The following is a 21,119-nucleotide window of genomic DNA, read 5'->3' as shown; positions in this document are numbered from 1 at the left end:
CTAGAGGCCAGGGACAGGTGCTCTGTAAATGCCCGAGGTAGGGGAGACAGGCAGATCGAAGAGGCAGACTGCTAGACATACTGCAGCTATAACAGCGAGAGCAGCTCCTGGCACACGAGCCCTGCAGCTGGTCAAGGCCTCTCTCAGCAGCAGTGACAGGACTCACCGACAAGATGCGGTCTCCTCTCCGCAGCTCCCCACTGAGGTCAGCAGGGCCGCCAGCCAAGATGAAGGAGACGAAGATCCCCTCTCCATCCTCTCCCCCGACGATGTTGAAGCCCAGTCCAGTGGAGCCTTTGTGCAGGATGATTTTCCGGGGCTCTCTATGTGAACAGACATCAGACATTTAGAGAAAGGAGGGCACAACTGCCAACAAAGTCAACTGCAGTGCCCTGGGATCTGGTGCTTCCAGCTGTGCAGAAAGAAGGAAAGCCACTGAGCGCAGCAGGGCGAGAGCTTCCTGACGCACCTGGAATCCGGCAGGGCTGAAGTCTCCCCTGCACCCAAGCTCAGCCTCTTGCGACTCATCAGCCAGCAATGAGGAGGCTGGCAAATCACAGAGCAGGTGCTGGGAGTTGCACCATCCAACAGGCTGGAGCCTAGGGCTCCCGTCAGTCAAAGGATCTGGGCCAAGGGCTGGAGGCGTTTGGAGCTCAGCAGCCGGCTGAACAGGCCTCTGTACACAGAGGAAAGGAGCTGGGGAAGGGAAGGGAAGGACTGACTCTGGGCACTACAATGGGGCTCCAGAAAAGCTGAAGCCTGGGCAACATGCCACCAGGCTAAGGCTGCCTGGCAGTGAGCTGGGAGGCAGTTTTATGCCAGCCAGACTTTCACCCTGAGAATAAGCAAAGAGCACGGACTGGCAAAACCCACTCCTTAGCACCGGCATGGATTTTACAAAATCATTTCCATCGCGACTCCCTCTGGAACATCTTGAAGTGCTACTGAATGCTAACACAAATAATGAACTTTATCAAGGCTTTATATCAAGGTGCAGGTCGCCCAGGTGAAATAAATGCAGATGTGAGTCAATGGTTTAACACAGACACTGGCGTCAAGCATGGATGTGTTCTGTCATCTCTCCTGTTTGGCTTTGCCATTGACTTCCTTAAGGACAAATCCAACACAGGTAATGCCTGGCTCAGCAGCAATACACTAGAAGATCTAGATTTTGTTGATGACATCGTCCTTCTTAGGGATAGTTCAACTAGACTGTCCAGCATCACAAAACAGATGGGATTAATAGTTAATTATGAAAAAAACAAATTGAACAAGAACCCCAGCAATTACCAACTCAAGCATTTCTTTGGAAGGCAAAGGAAGAAAGAAGTGAGTCAATTCACATACCTTGGTATTAACATGCAAGCTAATGGGAATGTCCAGAAAGCAATAATGTCACAAATTGGCAAGGCAGCAGCTGCATTTACCACAAGGATTCTCAAACTCTTTCTGCTGGGACCCCCTTTGAAAATATTTCAGGCTCTGATGACCCCCTCCCTCCATACCATGCCACCATTACTTCTGTGCTGCTGCTGGTGACAGTGCTGCCTTCAGAGCTGGTCGCCCGGCCAATAGTCGCCACTCTCTGGCCGCCCAGCTCTGAAGGCAGCACAGAAGTAAGGGTGGGCAATACCGTGACCCCCCTACAAAAGGCTTGTGACGCCCTTTTGGGTCAAGACCCCCAGTTTGAGAAATGCTGATTTACTAGCTTAAACAAGATTTGGTGATTGAAAATCTAATCTATACAAATTACAAATCTGGAGCCCAAATGTTATTTCTGTCTTAACATACGGATGTGAAAGCTGGAAATTCACCAAAGGTACAGGGAGACAGACATTTAAGTGCCTTCGAAGCAAATGCCTCAGGAAAATACTAAGCATTAAGTGGAACAAATTTATACCAAAACGCTGAGATCCATCAGAGAGTTTAACAACACTTTATCTCTAAAGTTACCCAGGAAGATGATGGAAATACCCAAGACGTGCTAAGAATGAAGCCAGAGCATCTGCTGTGGAGGAACATGTTAAAGTGGCAGTAATCCCTGTGCAGGACACTACTCAGAGAAGTAAAACATATGGGATTTAACCACCCTGAGGCCATGCAAAGAGCAGCCCAGGCCAGACAGGGAGAGTGGAACCCTGTTCATGCCCTAAGTCAAGTTTGGTTGTGCAGGAAGGTTCAGATTCTGATTCAGGGGACTGAACAGGCCCCTCTGCGCACAGAGGGGAAGAGCTGGGACAGGGAAGGACTTCGACTCTGGGCACTACAATGGAGCTCCAGAAAGGCTGCAGCCTGGGCAATATGCTGCCAGGCTGCAGGGGAGCCTTTTCCACGAGCCCCACGGGACACACACAGGCTCCACTATCATGAGGTGTGAGGGAGATTTCTCCCCCTTCACTGACATACACATCCTGGCAGCAGGATTTACAGCGAGGGACACTGGGAGGGAGCCCAGAGCCAGGGTCCCTCATCCACCACCTCCCCATACTGGGGTGAATGTCACTTGGAGACAGTTACAGGAAGTAGCTAGTAAGATGAGAGGGAGAGCAAGAGAAGGAAAGAAAGAAGGAAGAGTAGGATGTCTAAGGAGGGCTTAGGCCTGGGCTGCAGCCTCTCGCCCCAGGCCTGCATAGGCCCCATGGTGCGGGCGGGACAGGGACTGGGGTGGGGTGGGGGGGCTGGCACTAGGAGGAATGTGATGGAATTAAGGAAAAAGGAAGGCAGAGTCTCAAGCCAAGCCCTGACGGGGAACAAGAGCCAGCTATGGAACTGTCTCCAGGGGAAGGGGTGGGGGTCCCACCGCTCACGACACTATGCTAGTAAATGTTCAATAGAGAACAACCCTGCCCTGGCCCCTAGGAGATGGACTGGATGGGACCTCTGGACCTCACTTCATTGGCTGCCCCCTCCTGCCCCGAAAGCTGCCATCTCTGTGGCTCAAGGGCAGCAGCCCTTAAAGCACTGTGGCATTTCTGCAGAGAGGATGCTGCAGGGAAGGGGGCCAGGCTGGCGCCCATGGGCTCACAGCTGGCTGGTTCTCTGTGACCCTGGGAATTCTCAGACAGCGGGGAGAGCAGTTTGTTTGGCTGCGGCATCTAAACCACTGTGTCCAACCTGGAGTGTTTAGTCTTCTGCTTACAGAAGCTGGAGTCTGTAAGTCCCAGTGCCCTGCAGTCTTGCTGACAGACAGACCCCCTGTCCCACTGCAGGGAGGCGTTGTTTCAGTGGAGTAAACTTCAGTACAAACCTCCGCCCACCACTGCTCAAAACCACAGAGACTGAGGGCTAGCGTTCCCCCAACACAACCCCCTAACTCCAGTTCTGTGTCTGCGTTACATCCAGCTGATGTTAACCGGGGCTGCACACACTCCTGTCTGCCTTCCAGGACAAGCATCGTTAACTCCTAGGTTATACCAAGGCTTGGCACAAGCAGAAATGCCAGGCATAGAACAGCTAGGACTTTTCGGTCAGTTCCGGTATCACCCCAGCCAGGCACCGCACCCTGTGCCCGGAAACCTCTCCCAGACGCTCCTCGCTGCCTGGACAATGGTCCCACTCCCCTTCCCTGCATCAGCTCAGACTAAGTGGTATTACAGAACAGTACCTTTGGTCCCATTTCTTCCTGTGGCCTGGCTGCTGCCGGGAGGGAGAGAGAGATGGGGGTCCCCCATAGGACATGGATGACGAGACGTTAACAGTGAACATTGGTGTGCTGCGCGCTCTGCCTGTGGTTTCCCTGCCTGGTTCTTGCTCCCCAACTGAGCATGCGAGGAACAGGAATGTTCTGAATGCTCTCAGCTCTCAACCCCCTGCTCTGTTTATCTCTGCCTTCTCTCTCCTGGGGCTGCTGCAGGACACGCGTCTTCTTCACCCGCACTCAGCTATTGAGAGGACACAGACTTCAGCACTTACTTCACTCTGCTTAGACCTTATGGACTTAACCCATTCTTGCCCTCGCAGGCAAAGCCAGTATCATCCAAGCCAAGGTGCGGAACAAAGGGCTAAGCTGGCAAGTTTACTTTGTATACTTGGAATATTGTCCAATAACACATCCTGGCCCGTGTTAACCTCTCCCACCAGCACTGACCCTAGGCCCCTCAGCAGCACCTTCCCCTAGAATACAGAAGTGCAATGGCATCAAAATGCCAGTCAAACCCTATGCAGTTGGGGCCAAATCAGCATGCAGTACCGGAGTGCAAAGGGCCAGTACACTGCTCACTGATACAGGCAAAAACACCTGTTTCATGTCAACCATCTGCTGTACCAACAGCCTCTGACTGTTCACCTAGAGCAGTGCTCACACGGTCAGCTGACACTGACAGGAGGACTGGCTGCTGCCTGTCCAGGCAGATCAGGAGAGCAGACACCACCATTCTATCTGCTGCCCTAGCACATAGCTGTGTGCACAAGAGCTCAGCACAAGAGCCCTCACACCCCATCACCAGTGCAAGAACCCTGCATTAAAAGAACCCATCAGATTAAAGTGATCGTATTCAGACCCTCTGAACGTCTGTCAAAAGAGAACATTACCCTCATGTGGTGAGCCCAAATCCCCTTAGTCTAAATTGCCACCCCAACACGCCTCTCTCCCCAATCCCCATCCTAAACAATCCACCCCAGTCCCCCCCTCCCGCTCTCCTGGCCTAATCTGGGGAGTTGGGGGCAGATGGTGGGGCTCTGGAGGAAGATGGGGGTGCTGCTCTCGCCAGGCTAAGTTTGCGCTGGAAATTCAGAGAGTGGAATGTGGGGGCGCTTGTCGGTACAAGGCAGCGGAGCAGCCGGATGCACGGCTGGCGAGTGGAGTGGGGGCGGCGGTGGAGCCAGCTGACGGTGGGGATGGGAAGTTGGGCAGAGAACATGGAAAGTGCTGTGCCAGTGGTAAGCAGGTTATCATGAACAAGGGCCGGCCCTGAGTAAATCCTGCAGGCACAGAGTTAAGACACCCAGACACCCAGGTCCTGAGGCTTTGGCTGATTTCTCTCTCTCTAGCTTCCACTCTGAACACTGGGTTTGTCTGGTAACAAGGGACTGAAGTGCCCGTGCAGAGGCCTTGTCCCTGGCAGTGTCTCACACGGCTGTCTGAGACCAAGAGCGCCCTGAGTACTGGGCAGGACCTTTGTTTTTCTGGCCATGCCCCAGCCAGCATTTGCTCAGCTGTCCATTCAGTTCAGTCAGTGTCCTCCCTAGCCTTCCCTGTGGGCCAGGAATGGCCCCCTGCCACACTTCCCCACTGGGTGAGGCTGCAGGGCTGGAAACCAGGCAAAAGCACCAGCGCTGACTGCAAAGAGCCTGTGTTAATGGCTTTGAATTGGGGTGTTAGGAGCTCAGATGCTCTCTCCTCCTTCCCGCAGGCTGCATCATACTCCTGAAGGGAGGCTGACCTCTCCTGAGGTAAGGCCTCTCCCCCCACAGTGCTTCCACACCCCGACTAACAGACAGGGTCGCTATGGAGACGATTAACCCTCCGGGGGGGGGGGGGAGACGTAGAAACAGTCCCTGCCCCAGGAGGTGGACAGGCTAGTCCAGGCCCAGACTGCCCCATTCAGAGAGAGGCAGGCCTGGGCCTCACCCAGTGTGGCTGAAAGGCTTTGCGGCAGGAAGGGTATGACTGCGAAGAGGAGGTTGAGGGGAGGGGGCAGTGTGAGGGGGAGTATAAACCCCGTTGTGGTAAGAAGGGGTTAATAGAGAGCTCTATTAGCTGAGTGTGTTCCAGCTGGAGATGTGTCAGACTAGGGCGCAGTCCAGAGGAAGGTGTTCAGAGCAGTGGGGAGGAGACCCAGGGCAGAGGTGGGCTGGAGTCCCTGCTCTGGCAGGAGTCAAGCAGAGAGGGAACCATGGCAAAGCCGCAGGGCTGGAGAGAACACCTGTGCTGAACCTTGACAAAGGAGCAGAGCTCCAGGGGGTCGCCCTGTGGGCTGATGTTCTGCAGAAGAGCGGGGAACAGGCGAGCCTAAGATGGGCTAAAGGCTCCAGCCTGACACAGGTAGACGTTGCTGAGTACGTGTTTTGTCTGGTGTTGCGGGTTTGCCAAGGGACTCCAGGGAGAAGCCCTGGGAGCTGCTCCTCTGGAAGAAGAGGGAGACAGAAGAGGAGTCCAGATGTACCGAAAGATGTTCTGTTGATTACTCTTATTTTGTTGGACATTATTTGTTTGGGACATTGATACCCAGAAGGGGTGGAACTATCCTGGGGCCTGGCCAGAGGCCAAGTCTTCACCATGCCAGGCCACTGAAATCCTGAGGAAGAGCTGCTGGGATGCCGGGCATGCCACAAGGCGGTTGGATGGTGAGCCTATGGCAGGCCTATGATGTGAAATTCCAAGTCCGGCCCCACTTGCCCTGGGCTCAGGGGACTGGGGAGGCTGCAGACCATGGAGTGTCTCTTGCTACTGCACAACTTCTGGGAAGAACACTTCGTTGTTAGCGTCTCACCTCTTGGCACAGCCATGGCCTCTTCTGCACGGAGTGACTCACCCACGTGGGGCTGGAATGAGACAGCACCAAAATCATGGCCCCTTTTGTTCAAATCAGGATTGGCCCCAAATACCCTGCCCTGTGCTAGCCCTGCATGGCTGGACTCACGTGTCCTCTGTCTCTGGACTGTCTATATCAGGCTAGGACTCAAGGAAAGGAACCAGGTTTTAATCTGGTTTAGCACAGGTCCACCAAAAAAGGTTTCTAACATGGTCTAGGCAGCCAGGGTTTAACCACACCTCAGACTAGACAGGACTCAACTAGATGAGGCTAGCAGAGTTCTGACATGGTGTGGCCCCATCCCCACTGACTGGCCAGATCAGGGCAGCACCTTTAACCCTGCTTCCCTAGCTGTGTTTGAACCACTCCGTGGATGCGGGTCTGGGTGCATTTCCTCTCAGTTGCTCCCTTTCCCTCTTGGCTTTGGAAGCCACATCTGAAGTGTCTGCTTGGAGTAATGGATGGCAGCTGCCTAATGTAAACGCTTCGTCCCCACAAAGGCACGGCCACAGAGTGATCTCAGCCAAGTCCTATGGAAACGTCACGTGGCTGGCAGCACGGGGGACTGGAGGGGTTAGTTTGTAAATAGGCGAATGACTTGGCCAAGAGCTGAAAGCTGTGCCTATACAAAGGTGATCTCCTGGGCTTCGTACAGCTCTCCTTTTGTTGTCTCCAATGCGAAACAGAAGGAAAACACAAGAGCACAGGCATTCTGCATCAGCCCAGTGCTCCAATCAGTCCAGTATCCTGTCTCCAACAGTGACCAGCCCCAGGTGATTCAGAGAAAGACAGGACAAGATCCCATCAAAGGGCACACTATAAGAACCTGGAGAGATAGATAGGAAGAATAGGATAAAGCCCAAAGAACTAAGTCTCTTATCCCACCCAACAGATCTCAGCGATGATTCACTTCTCTTCTCTTACGCTCATATGGGAGTAGGATGCAGTTAGTGAATAGCACATTGCAGCATTAATGCCCCAACCCTCGTATCAAACAAAATGCAGTGGGGTCTTTAATGACTACAGAAAGGCCAGGACTTTGATTTTATGCCTTACCCCACCCGCCAAAAACCCCCCAAGCTCCCCCAACTGCCTTCAGCAGTACAGCACCCTCTAGCAGCATGCTGGGCACTGGGGTCCGTGCTAACGGTAGGAACAATGGCTCCTCCTGAATCAACACCACTCCCCGCAGTGCCGCCCCAGGCAGGGACAGGGCTCAGGGCTGACTCAACGGAGCAGTCGGCTACCAGAGCTCTTGTGACATCAGAAAGAAAGACCCCAGCTGCCCTCCGGGCTAGAGGTGACTGCTAGTCACGCAGCAGTAAAACACACGTGGAGACTGGGCTGGCTCCCGCTCAGGGCCCTGTGTGCGTCACGGTGGTTTTGCTGCACATGGTACATGAGGATGAGTTGCTGTTTGGTGTCTACCCAGATAGAACTTCTCCAGCGAACAATTCCCCCGCCCCCCGGCCTAACGAGTTCATAGGTTTCCATTACCGCTATCGTCCCTCCCGGCCTGAGTGGGCGAGGGGTGGGCAGGAGGGAAGCCAGAGCAGGGGCACGACGTGGGCACTGTCTGCCATGGGTGGTGAGCGCAGGGCTGGCTGAGGAGAACGCAAGCGCTGGAGGCAGCTCACTGAGACGCAGAGTGAAGCTGGCGTAGCCGAGGAAGGCCGCGCGCTTAGGCAGAGCCCACCACACAACAAATCAAAGCCTGGAGAATCCAGCAGCAGCCGGCACCGGCCGTTAGACACGGCTCCTGCCAGCCTCCCTGGGTCTGTGCCTCGATGGCCCTGGGCAGTGTCTTTTGCAGCATGCAGCAGCATCCTCTAGTGGCCAGTCACTGGCACTGCACCACAAACAACAGCCCACTCATTGCTTCTTCACGCCTAGTCTATGCTTAAGGGTCTGGAGGGAGGGAGGGGAGGGGAGGGGCTGCTTTACCCACGTCTGTCCCCATGAATGTGCGTCTGACACAGAAAGGCCCGTCAGTAATGGGCCCAACATGAATGATACACTACAGCCTCCAGTCATAGCCCCCAGTGTTACGGCTCCCAGGGGAGCTGGAGCTGGGATGCTGCAGACCTTGGGTACGGGGACACACGTGCACGTTCAGGGCAAGATGGAGGCATTTAACTGCTTGACTTAATTTGAACTCCACACTGCCCTGGACATGCAGGAGCTCCTGTTCAGGGAGAGAAATTAAAGCAGGGACAGAGCCCAGCCACCAGGACCCGAGTGACGGGGCCCAGCGACAGCACAGGGCTGCAAAGGGGCCCCAAGCGTTGGGGGGTCTCAGGAGCGAATGCAATGCAAATCACTGATACTACGCATAGGAGCTCTGCCATTCCCTGCTGAAACAGCTAATCGGCTGCTGTATCCACACCGCGTGTGCACATCTCCCATTGCCAAGGAAACACAACCCTCACCTCGCACATCAGTCCAACCCCAGTGTGCCCTCGCATCGCCTTTCACACCACACGGAGCACTCCATCCACTGATGCTGTGAGACCAGCACGTCATCATGTGATGCTGCTGCCACAGTGCAACAGCGTCAGGTTGTGAGACGAAGTGGACACGTGAGGACAATTTACAGTCCTTTATTATTTATATTTGGGACCCAATAGCGTGCTCCAAGGCTGGGCAACCCCTACCCCGAGCCGGTCCTAACCCCGCCATCACCCCGACCCCCAGCCCGAGTCGGTCCTAACCCCACCGTCGCCCCCACCCCGAGCCACTCCTAACCCCGCTGTCGCCCCGAACCCCACCCCGAGCCGGTCCTAAGCCCGCCGTTGCCCCCACCCCGAGCCACTCCTAACCCCACCGTCGCCCCGAACCCCACCCCGAGCCGGTCCTAAGCCCGCCGTCGCCCCATCCTCATCCTGAGCCGCTCCTAACCCCACCGTCGCCCCAACCCACACCCCGAGCCGGTCCTAACCCTGCCCTCACCCCACCCCGAGTCAGTCCTAATCCTGCCATCGCCTCCATCCCCACCCTGAGCCGGTCCTAACCCTGCCCTCACCCCACCCCGAGTCAGTCCTAATCCTGCCATCGCCTCCATCCCCACCCTGAGCCGGTCCTAACCCTGCCCTCACCCCACCCCGAGTCAGTCCTAACCCCACCGTCGCCCCAACCCACACCCCGAGCCGGTCCTAACCCTGCCCTCACCCCACCCCGAGTCAGTCCTAACCCTGCCATCGCCCCCATCCCCACCCTGAGCCGGTCCTAACCCCGCCCTCACCCCCACCCTTGCCCCGAGCTGGTCCTAACCCTGCTGTCACCCCACCCTTGCCCCGAGCCGGTCCTAACCCTGCCCTCACCCCAACCCCCACCCTGAGCCGGTCCTAACCCTGCCGTTACCCCAACCCTAAAGCCAATTGTAGCCCTGCTGTTACCAAACACTAAAGTCAGTTCTAACCCTGAACCAACCCCAGCTGTATGCTGAAGACAGAGAGTAGCAAATCACAGTAACAGTGACTAAAGCCCTTTGTCTTTCTCTGCCTCAAAGAGCTTTGCCTCCTACTTCAAACTCACCCAAGACCCATTTCTGCTCCTTGCTCCACTGCGAGAGAGGCAAGAGTTGGCACCACTTGGAACCCAGCTGAATTGCTCTGTGTATGATGTTAATGAGCGCGAGGAACCTCCGAGTGACAGGCAGGAAGCAGGAGAGCTTACAGCATTGGCAGAATCCCTGGGGCATGAACAGATGGCAGCGGAGCCCTCTGAAGACCCAGGACTCTCAAAGCAGAGACGCATGCGTGGCCCAGGATGAAGAAATGTACTTGGGCTGCCAACATTTTTACACCACTATCTTCCCGAAGGACCTCAGCATCATCTCCAGGTTTCAGTGCACTGGTGGGGAGCGTCCCTGGGCTCTGAGCGGGGGAACGGCCTGAATTGCCCGTGTGGGATTCCACCATAAATGTGATTTGCATTTACAGGATTTTAATGAGCAAAGGAAATGAAAACCAAAGAATCAGAAACGTAGGAGCACTTAAGTCTCAAAAGAGTTCAAAGAGGAACAGAGGGGGCAAAGGGGAATGGGAGGGACATGGGAAATGGGGTCAGAGCCACTGAAGCGATCTCTCTAGCTTAGCACTTATCCCTCAGGATTTCCACAGGCCTGAGGGAGCAGAATCTGCCCCAGGGACGTTTAAAGAATGCTAAACCCACTGACAAATAGGGGTTTTGTGCTGGCACCTGCTGCAAGGAAGCTCAGCACCTGTGGCCCTAGGCCTGGGGACGGATTCACTGGGTCAATAAACATTCTCACTCCACCCACAGATCCCTTGGAAAAGAAGAGAGGGAGGGAGGGGGAGAGCTCCCGGAGCTGTCTCTACCCTCAGGCCCTTGCTCACCTGGTGAAGTCTTCCTCCCCAATCATATGTCGAGGGATGGGCGAGTACCTAGATGGGGTCGCCTGTGGGGGGGCTGGGTAAGTGGGTTTGTTCTCAACACTGCCGAGGTAACCCAGACTGGTGTTATGGCTTATGTGGTTATCGGCCAAGGCTGAGAAGGCTGCAGAGAAGGAAAAGACAAAATCAGGAGCAGAAGTCCTGGGCCCGGCTGCTCTGGTATACAACAAGGGAGCAAGAGCCCGGTGTTCCCATGGCTAATGCACCTTTCCCTACAGTGCCCCGCACTCTGTGGGGCTCCCCACGCCCCAAGACCCTCCCATCCCCTTTCACATTCTCACATGCCCCTCTCCCTTTGGCCCTGCTGTTCAACCCCTACATCCTTCCCTGAGGGTTCTTGTGGCCTTCCCCTCCCGCCGCTGGCGCTGTGGCACAGCTGTGCTCCCCTGGCAGGCTGGCGTACGTACTGCTGGCATAGTCGGGGGGCGCGTACATGTCGTTGAGGTGGATGTTGCCAGGCTTGGCCACTTTCAGGTACACCATGTCGGAGGTGTTCTTCAGAGAGGCCACCGCCTCCTCGTGCCGCACGTCCTGCAGGTTCGTGTTATTCACCTGCGAGAGAGAACGGGCCAGGGGTGGTAAGGGAGACGGAGGAAACAAATGGAAAGGCATGAGAGGCAGAGGAGGGGCCGGGGAGGAGAGAAAGGACTGGGTTCAAATGATCCCAGTTTTGTTTCATTGATACATCCCTGGTGAAGTGGGATACGATGCGTCTCCAAGTGGCGTTTCAATAGCATGTGCTGGGTTGCAGCTCAGCTGCAGAGACAGCTAGAGTCTGATTCCCAGGCAGCATGCAGCAAGTACAGCCATTCACTGGGCCTTTCAAACACTGCTGTTTGCAGCCGCGTTGGTCCCAGGTATCTCTTATGGGACTAACTTCTGTTGGAGAGAGGGACAAGCTTTTGAGCTTCACAGAGGTCTTCCTCAGGTCTAGTTCTGAATGGAAGTTCCCAGCCTCGTCTCTAGAAGGTGTTGTGCAGGTTTCCTGTGAGGACGAGGACTGGGAGATCGATACCAAGTGATCCCTTTGAGAAAAGTGTTCACCCACAGGTGACGGGGTGTTTTTGTCTTAAGACTGCCTAAGCCTTTCTTTGGGGTATCATCAAATAATTACAACTCAGACTTGATGGGGACCACAGCCTTAAAAAAGTCTTTCCTGAATCCCCTTTTCTGGCCTTCGAACAACCCCCAGCCTCACCGGGCTCATTATCAGAAGCAAGCTCCACACAGACCAGGAGATGCCAACTCAAAGTGGCACCAGACCCTGCCAGAACAACAGATGCAAAACCTGCAGACACATCTCTGCTGATACAATGATCAACACCCCCCACAACGCACCTTTCAGAATCCATGGGTCCTACACAAGCCTATCGCAACGTGTGGTGTACTTCATCCACTGCTCTCAATGCCCCAATGATAACTATGTGGGTGAAACCCGACAATCACTATGCTCTCAAATGAACTCACAAAGAAAAATAAGACAAAAACACCCCGCCACCTGTGGGTGAACACTTTTCTCAAAGGGATCACTCGGTATCGATCTCCCAGTCCTCGTCCTCACAGGAAACCTGCACAACACCTAGAGACGAGGCTGGGAACTTCCATTCAGAACTCAGCTGGACACTAAGAACCATGGTCTTAATAGAGACACTTGTGTTATGGCTCATTACAACCATTTTAACACACCCCTCTGCCCGCTAACCCTTAATTGCCCACTTCACTTTAAGTGGTCTCCTACAGCATGTGTGAACCTCTTATGCTTAACAATCTGTCCCACCTTGTGGTTAGCTTGGACATGCTGGTTGCCTTCTCCAGACCTGAGGAAGAACTCTGTGAAGCTTCACAGCTTGTCCCTTCCTCTAATAGAAGTCGGGCTACTTACCTTGTCCCTCTTTTACACACTGGGTATTTGTTTATCTTCATGACACAGAAACTCCTCCTCACGGTGCCAGTTGTACCCGCTCCGGGTCTGCATACTGCTCATCTCACCGCCCCACCCAGCCGCTATCCCAAAATACTGGAATATGATCATCCTCAAACTACCCTTTGTTTAGTCAGTGCCCGAAGTGCGGTCCCTTCCCAGCCACGGGGAGCTGTGGGACTCCCTGACGTCAGTGCACATCAAATCTCAGGCACGTCATTAATGTCATATTTGGGAATTCGCTCAGGGCCCCCGGCCCCAGCCCTACCAGGACATTCACCTTGTCAGCAAACAGTGATAGTAACAACCGGGAACAATCCTACATGCAGCAGGCCACATTCACCAGCTGCTCTGTGTCACCTAGTGATGCAAAGTAGCCACTACCCATCGGTCTGTTCTGCGACAAGCTCTCCCCTGTCCCTTCTCCATTGCCCTGAAGGGGATCAGCTGCTGGGACTTTGTCCTTACGGCAATCTAATTATTAGTGAGTACAACCTAACATCTCCTGCTCATTGCCCACTGGGCACAGCCATGTAACCCCTGGTGCCCAGGCCTGGGGAAGGAGAGCTCGTGCTCTTCTGGTGGGGAGAAAGGGGCTCTGGAGCAATGGAAAGCCCAGGCTGTATATGGAGCAAGAGCCAGTGCTAGGTGGAGTGGGCTTTAGAGCAGATACCTCACAGAGACATCCCCACCTCCCTCTCTCGGTCTCTAGAGCCCAGAGGAAGGTGCGTGCGCTCACCGCCAGCAGCCGGTCCCCGATCTGCAGCCGGCCATCCTTCTGGGCAGCCCCTCCGTCGATGATCTTGGTGATGTAGATGCTGTTGTCTCCTGGGATGTGCTGGTTTCCGATTCCACCCGCGATGCTGAAGCCTAGTCCTGAGGGGACACAAGAGGCAATGAGGGGAGATTGAAAAGTCCCTAGATGGTGAGTGGAACACACCTGCCAGGGGACATGGGGCATTTACAGCGCCAATGGGCTCGCCCCCCATGGCTCCTCCGCCCAGGCTCTCATGCCGCTCCTCCTGTTGGTGACCTGTTACTTGGGCTTGGCTAAGCACATGGAGCAGATGGAGAGGATGGTGGGCTCTGGTCCCTGAGCAAACAGGGACGTATGGAGAGGCCAGTACGCTCTGACTACCAAGTGTTGCTATACCCTGAACCGTGATTTCCCAGGCCCCACACAGCTTGCTGCTGCCCCTCAGTCCTGACCCATAGCCCCCCAGGCCATTTCTGCCCGGTGACAGGAGCTGGGTTAGGCTACTGCAGCCATTTAAGAGATTTCACCTTTGGGTCCTTTCATCAGGTTAACTTCCAGGATAGTCTCAGGTGGGGGCTGCCTCCGACGCACCACAAGTCGAACCACCGGGCCTGCTTCCTTCAGCGCCTCCACTGCCTTGCTGTGCACCACCTCAGAGACATCCACTTCATTTACCCGCAGGACGCAGTCGTTCACCCTGCAAGCAGCACACGCATCATTGGCCGAACCCTGGATGCTCTCATCACAGTGTTTAGACAGCTCTTGCCTCAAGTCTCTGGGGAATCTCCTGGGAGTTCCCCTGCATCCACTGTCCTCCGATCTCCTCTGACCACTGCACACCTTGGCCAAGGCCACAGATCTCCACCCAGAGCCCTGGGAACGCCACTGAAAACACAGTTCTCTCTCTTTCCAGCCGCCTGAACCCCGAGACGCTGAATCGGGACACTGAGCATGTGGCCAGGACTGCAGTACGGACACTCTCAGGCCAAGCCCAGCCGCTTAGCAGGAGGTGGGTGGAGAGGGGGTGTTACCCCACACTTGCTCCAAAGGGGTTAATGGAAGACAGGTGGGCCAATTAACCTATCAGGCTGAGAAGAAAGCCCTAATTAGGGGAAGCTCACCTGTGTGGGAGCAGGTGGGGCTTCTAGAAAGCCAGGGAGCTGCTAGCAGAGAGGGGCTGCAGGGAAGCAGTCTGCAGTCACTCCCTGGGGGAAGAGAGGTATGTTTGGGTTATAGAAATTGGTCTGCAGTCACTCCCTGGGAGGAGGGAGTTAGGGCTGGCAGACCTGGTGGGGGGAGCCAGAAGGACCAGGAAAGTCTCAGGGAAAAGGCAGCAAGGTTCGGGTTCGTGCAGACCTTGGGTGCTGATCAGATGGTCCCTGAGCTGGAATCCGGAGCAGAGGGCAGGCCCGGGTTCCGCTGGGGAAGTGGCACCATGGGTCAGTGAATGGGAAGACTGCCTAAGCCTGCTGGAGAGACTGGCTGCAGGATGTGCAATAAGCAGCAGAAGGGGGCCTTGGACCTGCAAAGAGCTAATCCCCAGAGCGGCCAGGAGGAGGCGCCACCTGCGGTGAGTGGGGGTCCTGCAGGAAGGGGATCCTTCAGCATGACAGAGGGGTGAGAGAGACCCCTCAGCTGGGGGACAGGGAAGCATGGCAGATCCCTGACACGGAGCGAGGGGCAGGGGGTATGATGACTCATTGGTGGTAAAGGGGGAGATAAAGAGAATAGGCAAAGAAACCAGTCCCCATATTCTCTTGTCCCAAATCACCCTTGACGTAGCCCATTACCCCGTTCTCCCCACGAGGAATTCAGCCCCTCTCCTTGTACTGCCAGCACCACCCTGCTACTCAAAAGCTCCTGGCTGTCCCAGCTACGGGCTTCCCCACAGCACCTCCGAGTGCTGCTGAGCCCCCGGTCCGGATGCCGAGGCACCATGCTACTCCTGGCAGGGGTCTCCCGTGAGGAGAAGCTGCCAAACGTACCAAGCCAGGTGAACAAATTCTCTGACTCAGCTGAGACTCGCCAACTCATTGCATGGGGGAGCCTGTTCCGCACTGCTGGAAAGCCCTGCGCACTAACCCTGTGCCTAGCCGCTGGGCTTGGGAAAGCGAGCGCCGTGAACACCGACCTGGGCAGCAGTAAAGCCAGAACGAGCTGCTGCCAAGTGACCCCACGCATCGTGCTCAGGCCAGGCCTGCAGTTTTCGGGTACTCACCCTAGGCGGCCATCCATCGCTGCAGCTCCACCAGGGATGATTTTCGTGATAAAAATCCCTGGATCATCAGGAACATGGGGATTATCAATTCCCCCTGCAATGCTGAAGCCAAGGCCAGAGTTACCCTGGGGAAAAGCAAAACACAGGGAGCCTTTCTGAGGAGGGAACTTGCTCCCTAGGTGCTTGTACACCCCCAGGCCAGCGGCTGAATTAAGGCACCGCCCTCCCCTCTCTGATGGTGCCATGCCAGTGAAACCCTCCCAGACCAGCAACTCTCAGGATGGCACAGTAGCACCTGCAGAATCTGGGTTCATCCGGGTCTCCCTGGCTCTCCGGCAGGCTGAGAGGAGTCGCACAGTGGTTTACAGGGGCTCATGCACGCGGCCTGAGGGGCTCCGATACTCCAGCAAGGCGTGCTGAGAAGGTGGAGCAGCAAGAGTCAGAGGTCTCCCTCCCAGGAGCCACGTCTCTGCTGACAGCCTGAGCCAGGGTAAGGCTACCACCAGTGCCAGCATCCCAATGTCTGCCAGGGGAGAGAACCACGGCTTGTGCTGGTACCAACGCGTCTGATCTGATGACATGAGGAATCTTCTGGACCTCCCAGGAGAAAACACCTGCACAGGGGCTCAGCACAGAGCCAGTGCTAGGCAGAGACCTCACAGAGACCTCCCCTGGCATCCCCACCTCCCTGTCGGTCTCTAGAGCCCAGAGGAAAGTGTGCGCGCTCCCTGAAGAGCTCCAGAAACGTGGTATTTGGACTCTGATTCTCTCAGATGCGGGCAGAGTTATTCCTGAGGCACACGGGTGTGAACGGGTGGAGAACAGGCCCCCGGTCTCTGTGTCGGAGTAGGAACGACAGAGAACTCTGGAATGGCCAGGTGTACACACAGCTCTAGTATGGCCTGGGGCAAGAGCAGGGACGGTGCAGAATCCTCCTTTCTGACACCGAAACCAAGCGACCTGGGCATTGTCCTTTCTTGGTGAGAAGCCATGCGGGCAGTGCTGAACGCCGCACCCCTCCCTGCCATATCCTAGTGCCTAAGGCATCTGCTGCCCACACCCCATCCCTCTGTGTGGCAAGCCCGTGTGCACGGCTCTCGTTTAGTGACAGGCCTTCGGATTACGTTTCCATTCTCCTACACGGGGTTGAAGTGGAAAAGACCACCTGGGTTTTGCTGTTCTGCCTTGGGAAAGCACATTTTCTCCTTGTCTCCTCATACAGAAAGGCTGACACCTTGTTGTCTCGCCCCCTCATGACTTTCTCATAAGGGAGACCTCGAGCTCTGGGTCACTTCTGTGGCCCAGGACCCTAGAGAACTGTGTCTGATCAATGCAGTGATTGTGTGCTCAGCCCCTCGGATGGATCCCATCGATGTCAGACGAGCACTGGCGTTGTCTGCTAGAGGTCTCCCCTTAAACAGCTGGGCTTGGAGAATCACTTGTGAAGAGAGCTGGTGAGATGGACAGGAACACTCAGAGGATTAGATATACCCTCGTCTGGGGGATGCCAATAAGCCAAGAAACGTAAGTGGAACAGAGCCCAGGGTTTTGAATGCAACCCCGGAGCTGAGAGTTTGCAGACAGCCTGGAGATTCCATGTGAGCTATACCAGCTGCTCTTTAGTTTTCGTGATGTAGTCCTCTGAGACTCGTCTTCTTCTTCCCACTCTAAACAATGAGGTTCATCCCATGTATCAGCTCTTCAGACAGGCAGTGAACACTTCTCTGACATTACAACAAACCCATCATATGGCTTATTTAGTCTGCAGAAGAGAAGAATGAGGGGGGATTTGATAGCAGCCTTCAACTACCTGAAGGGGGGTTCCAAAAAGGATGGAGCTCGGCTGTTCTCAGTGGTGGCAGATGACAGAACAAGGAGCAATGGTCTCAAGTTGCAGTGGGGGAGGTTTAGGTTGGATATTAGGAAACACTATTTCACTAGGAGGGTGGTGAAACACTGGAATGCGTTACCTAGGGAGGTGGTGGAATCTCCTTCCATAGAGGTTTTTAAGGCCCGGCTTGACAAAGCCCTGGCTGGGATGATTTAGTTGGTGTTGGTCCTGCTTTGAGCAGAGGGTTGGACTAGATGAGCTCCTGAGGTCTCCTGATATTCTATGAGTCTTCTATGATTCTACATGCTCAAAGCACTATATAGGCATTGTGTCACAACAGCCCTGAGGTAAGTATCCGTACCATGACTACCCCATTTCCCAGATGAAGAAACTGAGGCATCGAGAAACAAAGTGAATTGGCCAAGCTCACACAGTGAATCTGTTTGAAAACTACACAAGATGCTGGAGAAAAACCAAAAGCAATGACTGCTTCTGTGCAGCATGAACAGAAGGAATCCAACATGAGTTGGCTGGATTGAGCTATGAAATCTATGAACGATAGATGATCTAGCAATCTCGTGGATTATAAAATTGAGATTTTTCATAAAATGTGGCTTTTCTTAGCCCATCTGACTGAGGGAGATCAATCCAAAACGGAACAAATTCCTCTTGTTTATTTGGGTATCATCCTACCCTGAGAATAGAAGCTGCAAAATCTGTTACCCTGGAAAAGGGTTAATCTCTTCCATACATTGTAGATTTTCTAGACCAATTTAAAAGACACTCTTTTCCCCCTTGGCTTGCAAAGAGATGGTGGGGGGAGAGCAGCTGAATTCTGTACGATAGCATTTGCATATGATTTCCAATTATTTGTAGGATGTCAAGGTAGTGCAGGAGGTGTTGAAATGTTCCTCCCCGCTGCGCTCTGAAAGGCTCCTGGTTGCTGTTCTGTGGGCTGGAAACTGGCTCTGACAAGCAGGCACATGACAGGTAACCTTTGGTTCCAGTACAAGAAAAGCTGCTTCTCCTGCTCTGGGGTTACCCTCCCTCCTTTCGGCTGACTTCCAGCAGCGTTATGGTCAGTCTTGGGAAAGCTGCAGAGAGCTTTACTAGCCCCTGAAGCCTCCTGCATTGCTGTCTTGAGTCCATTCCCCAGGGAAGTTGTGCTAGTAAAGGAGAAGGTTGCTCTAAGATAGAGGGTCATTGTCCCAGGACTTGAACCATTAATTGTCTAACTATGATGGGGCAACCTATACTGTGAGCTGAGAACTTAGCTCCAATAAAATATCTTGGAGCCATTTCACTTCCCTTTGGCAGCCAAGACAATGGCAAGCGCAGAGAACTCTCCAGCCTGCCCCAGGGCTGCTCCAGGTGAGAGCACGAGGCACTGTGACTCTCCAAAAGGCTGCAGGCTCGTTGTTTAGAGAGAGATTTTTAATCTTACTAAACAAACTCCTTGAGAGTTCCTGTCCTTCCTGCTAGGGAAGAACTTCAGTGGCTATTACTGGAGTAGCGGCGCCCACCACAGGGGCTCACGCCGCCTTGTGTCAGGGACTTCATGAGAACAGGACTGAGCAATACGCAGTAAATCCTGGGCAGCCCCAGGGCAGGATCTGCCCTTTACTCTCTAGAACCTCTAGAGCAACTCGCCTCCTGCTGTGTTCTGACCTGGCTGCAGCTTTTGAAGCAGCCAGACTAGGACAAGAATAGCTTAGAATGACAGCGCTCAGAAGGTGAGGTCAGGAAGAGGTGGAGCCCTGGGGCTAGGTCTGAATCTGGCAGAACAGGCCAGTCTTCTCGCTAGTGACGGGTGACAAGGGGTGCTCGTCACACCCTGGGTTATCTGGGTTTCCAATTGCAGTGCAGGTCCAGGTGGCCACCAGAGCTGTGGACTGTCTCCAGGGTGGGAGAGCGGATGGCTCACTGGAGGATAACTCTGTAGAGGCAGAGAGTTCCATGTACCTCACTCTCCCGACCAGCAGCACCCCTGTGCCTCCAGGACTAAGCTTTGGCCAGTGCTGATCTCACCAGGCCGCGGGAGCGCTGGGAGGTGAGGTTATTTGTCTGATGCGAAGGGGATGTAAAGCTGCTGTCGCCTCTGTGCAGCTGCACCTCAGTCCACACTGTTCATGATCTCCCCAAGTGGCTTCTCACAGCTGTTGGAGAGATAGAAGGGTCCTTGTGGGGCGCCATGGGTGGGGGCTCAGGGGATGTAGGAGCAGGTGCCCTTCATGGCCCCTGTGCAGATGGAGAGGAAGAAGCGACCTGATCTCAGTGCAATCCTGCTAGCCCCTGCCATGTTTCCAGGGACGACGGTGTTGAACGCTATGGAGAGGCTCACAAGGCCTGGGGGTCTGCCCCCTCCTTTGAGCTCGGGCTAGAGTGGGCAGTAGTCAGCCCAGGAAAAGGGGGGTTTCTTGTGCGCCATACAGCTACATCCAGACTGACAATCTGACAAAAATGGCATTCAGGGTGATAACACCTGCTGATCTGTGCGAGGGCTCGCGTGCCCCACGGGCTGCTAAACTGCGCTGGGCTCTTAGGGGCCTGCTAGTCTGTCGCTCCCGCCAGTGAGAAAGGCGCTTCCTAGATTGGAGAGTTCCCAGATTTCTGCAATGGCTGAGAAGGGGGAAATCACCTCAGACCTGTCCTACTTACTGTACGGCGGCTCCACTTTGGAGCCTAATTCCAGTGTATTCGGCAGTGCCACTACCTGCACCCACGCAGCTCGCTCCCGAGCCATAGAGCGCTGCGGAAGGGCGGGTGGATGGAGGCTCCGTCCCTGGATAACCCCCCAAGATACAAAGTGGAGGAGAAGAGGGAGACGTCTGCAGGCCAAGAAAAGCAGCGTTACCAGGTATGTCTTCCTCTGCTGTGGACTCACGGGGGTGTAGTTCTGTAACGCAGGAAACTGGTCGCTGCCGTGGGCAACCCTCAAATAGCCTCTGGCCTTGCTGGGTCCACAAGCTAACGAGACCAATACAAGTTCTCCAAGGACTCAAAATGGGATTTGCCTTGGCACTTGTGCAAATTAGTGTCACTCTGCTCATGTTAGTGTGCCCCTGTGCGCATCCCTCGTGAGAAGTGGTGGAGCAGGGAAGTCAAGGTCTCTACAAGAGAATAACCAGAAAGTATCCCTTTACCCCGGAGTGAGCTGGATACCCACCTGCAAGAAAATCTCACTATTGAGGTGTGAGTCCCAGCCAAGCCTGGACACACAGTTCCCTGTGGCTGCCTGGGCCATGGGCTGAAACCCACCTGGCTGCTGTTGCCCAGGAGGTGCCGTGCAAATGAACCAATGGCCATAAAGCTGTTGCTGTCCTGGCCAGCCTGAGCCTGGCCTGGCATTCACCAGCTTTATCCCAGAGCCAGGAGTGGCTTCCCAGTTTGTGTGGTGACGTCCTGATGCTATGTCCTATGCATTCCTGACCCTACATGGTATTGGAATGCCAGTGTATCTCCTCAGGCCATGACATGCCGTAAAAACTGAGCAAAACCCAGCTT

General features: G+C 54.8%; 1 protein-coding gene across 6 annotated transcripts in view; it reads right to left on the bottom strand.

Annotated features, from left to right (window-relative positions):
• DLG3 (discs large MAGUK scaffold protein 3) overlaps positions 1 to 21,119 on the bottom strand; it is a 167,499-nt gene that overhangs the window by 54,443 nt on the left and 91,937 nt on the right. For all 6 annotated transcript variants that reach the window (XM_005286019.4, XM_005286018.4, XM_005286017.4 and 3 more), the window contains 6 exons: positions 15,785 to 15,909; positions 14,094 to 14,263; positions 13,549 to 13,685; positions 11,296 to 11,440; positions 10,832 to 10,991; positions 167 to 323 (listed from right to left, as the gene is read on the bottom strand). In XM_005286019.4, coding sequence (XP_005286076.2) covers positions 167 to 323; positions 10,832 to 10,991; positions 11,296 to 11,440; positions 13,549 to 13,685; positions 14,094 to 14,263; positions 15,785 to 15,909 — 894 coding nt within the window. The remainder of the gene's footprint in view (positions 1 to 166; positions 324 to 10,831; positions 10,992 to 11,295; positions 11,441 to 13,548; positions 13,686 to 14,093; positions 14,264 to 15,784; positions 15,910 to 21,119) is intronic.

This window comes from Chrysemys picta, chromosome 9 (assembly GCF_011386835.1).
Source record: "Chrysemys picta bellii isolate R12L10 chromosome 9, ASM1138683v2, whole genome shotgun sequence".
NCBI classification, from domain to species: domain Eukaryota; kingdom Metazoa; phylum Chordata; order Testudines; family Emydidae; genus Chrysemys; species Chrysemys picta.
The sequence above is the reverse complement of the archived record's forward strand: the minus strand, read 5'-3'. Positions and strand labels throughout refer to the sequence as shown.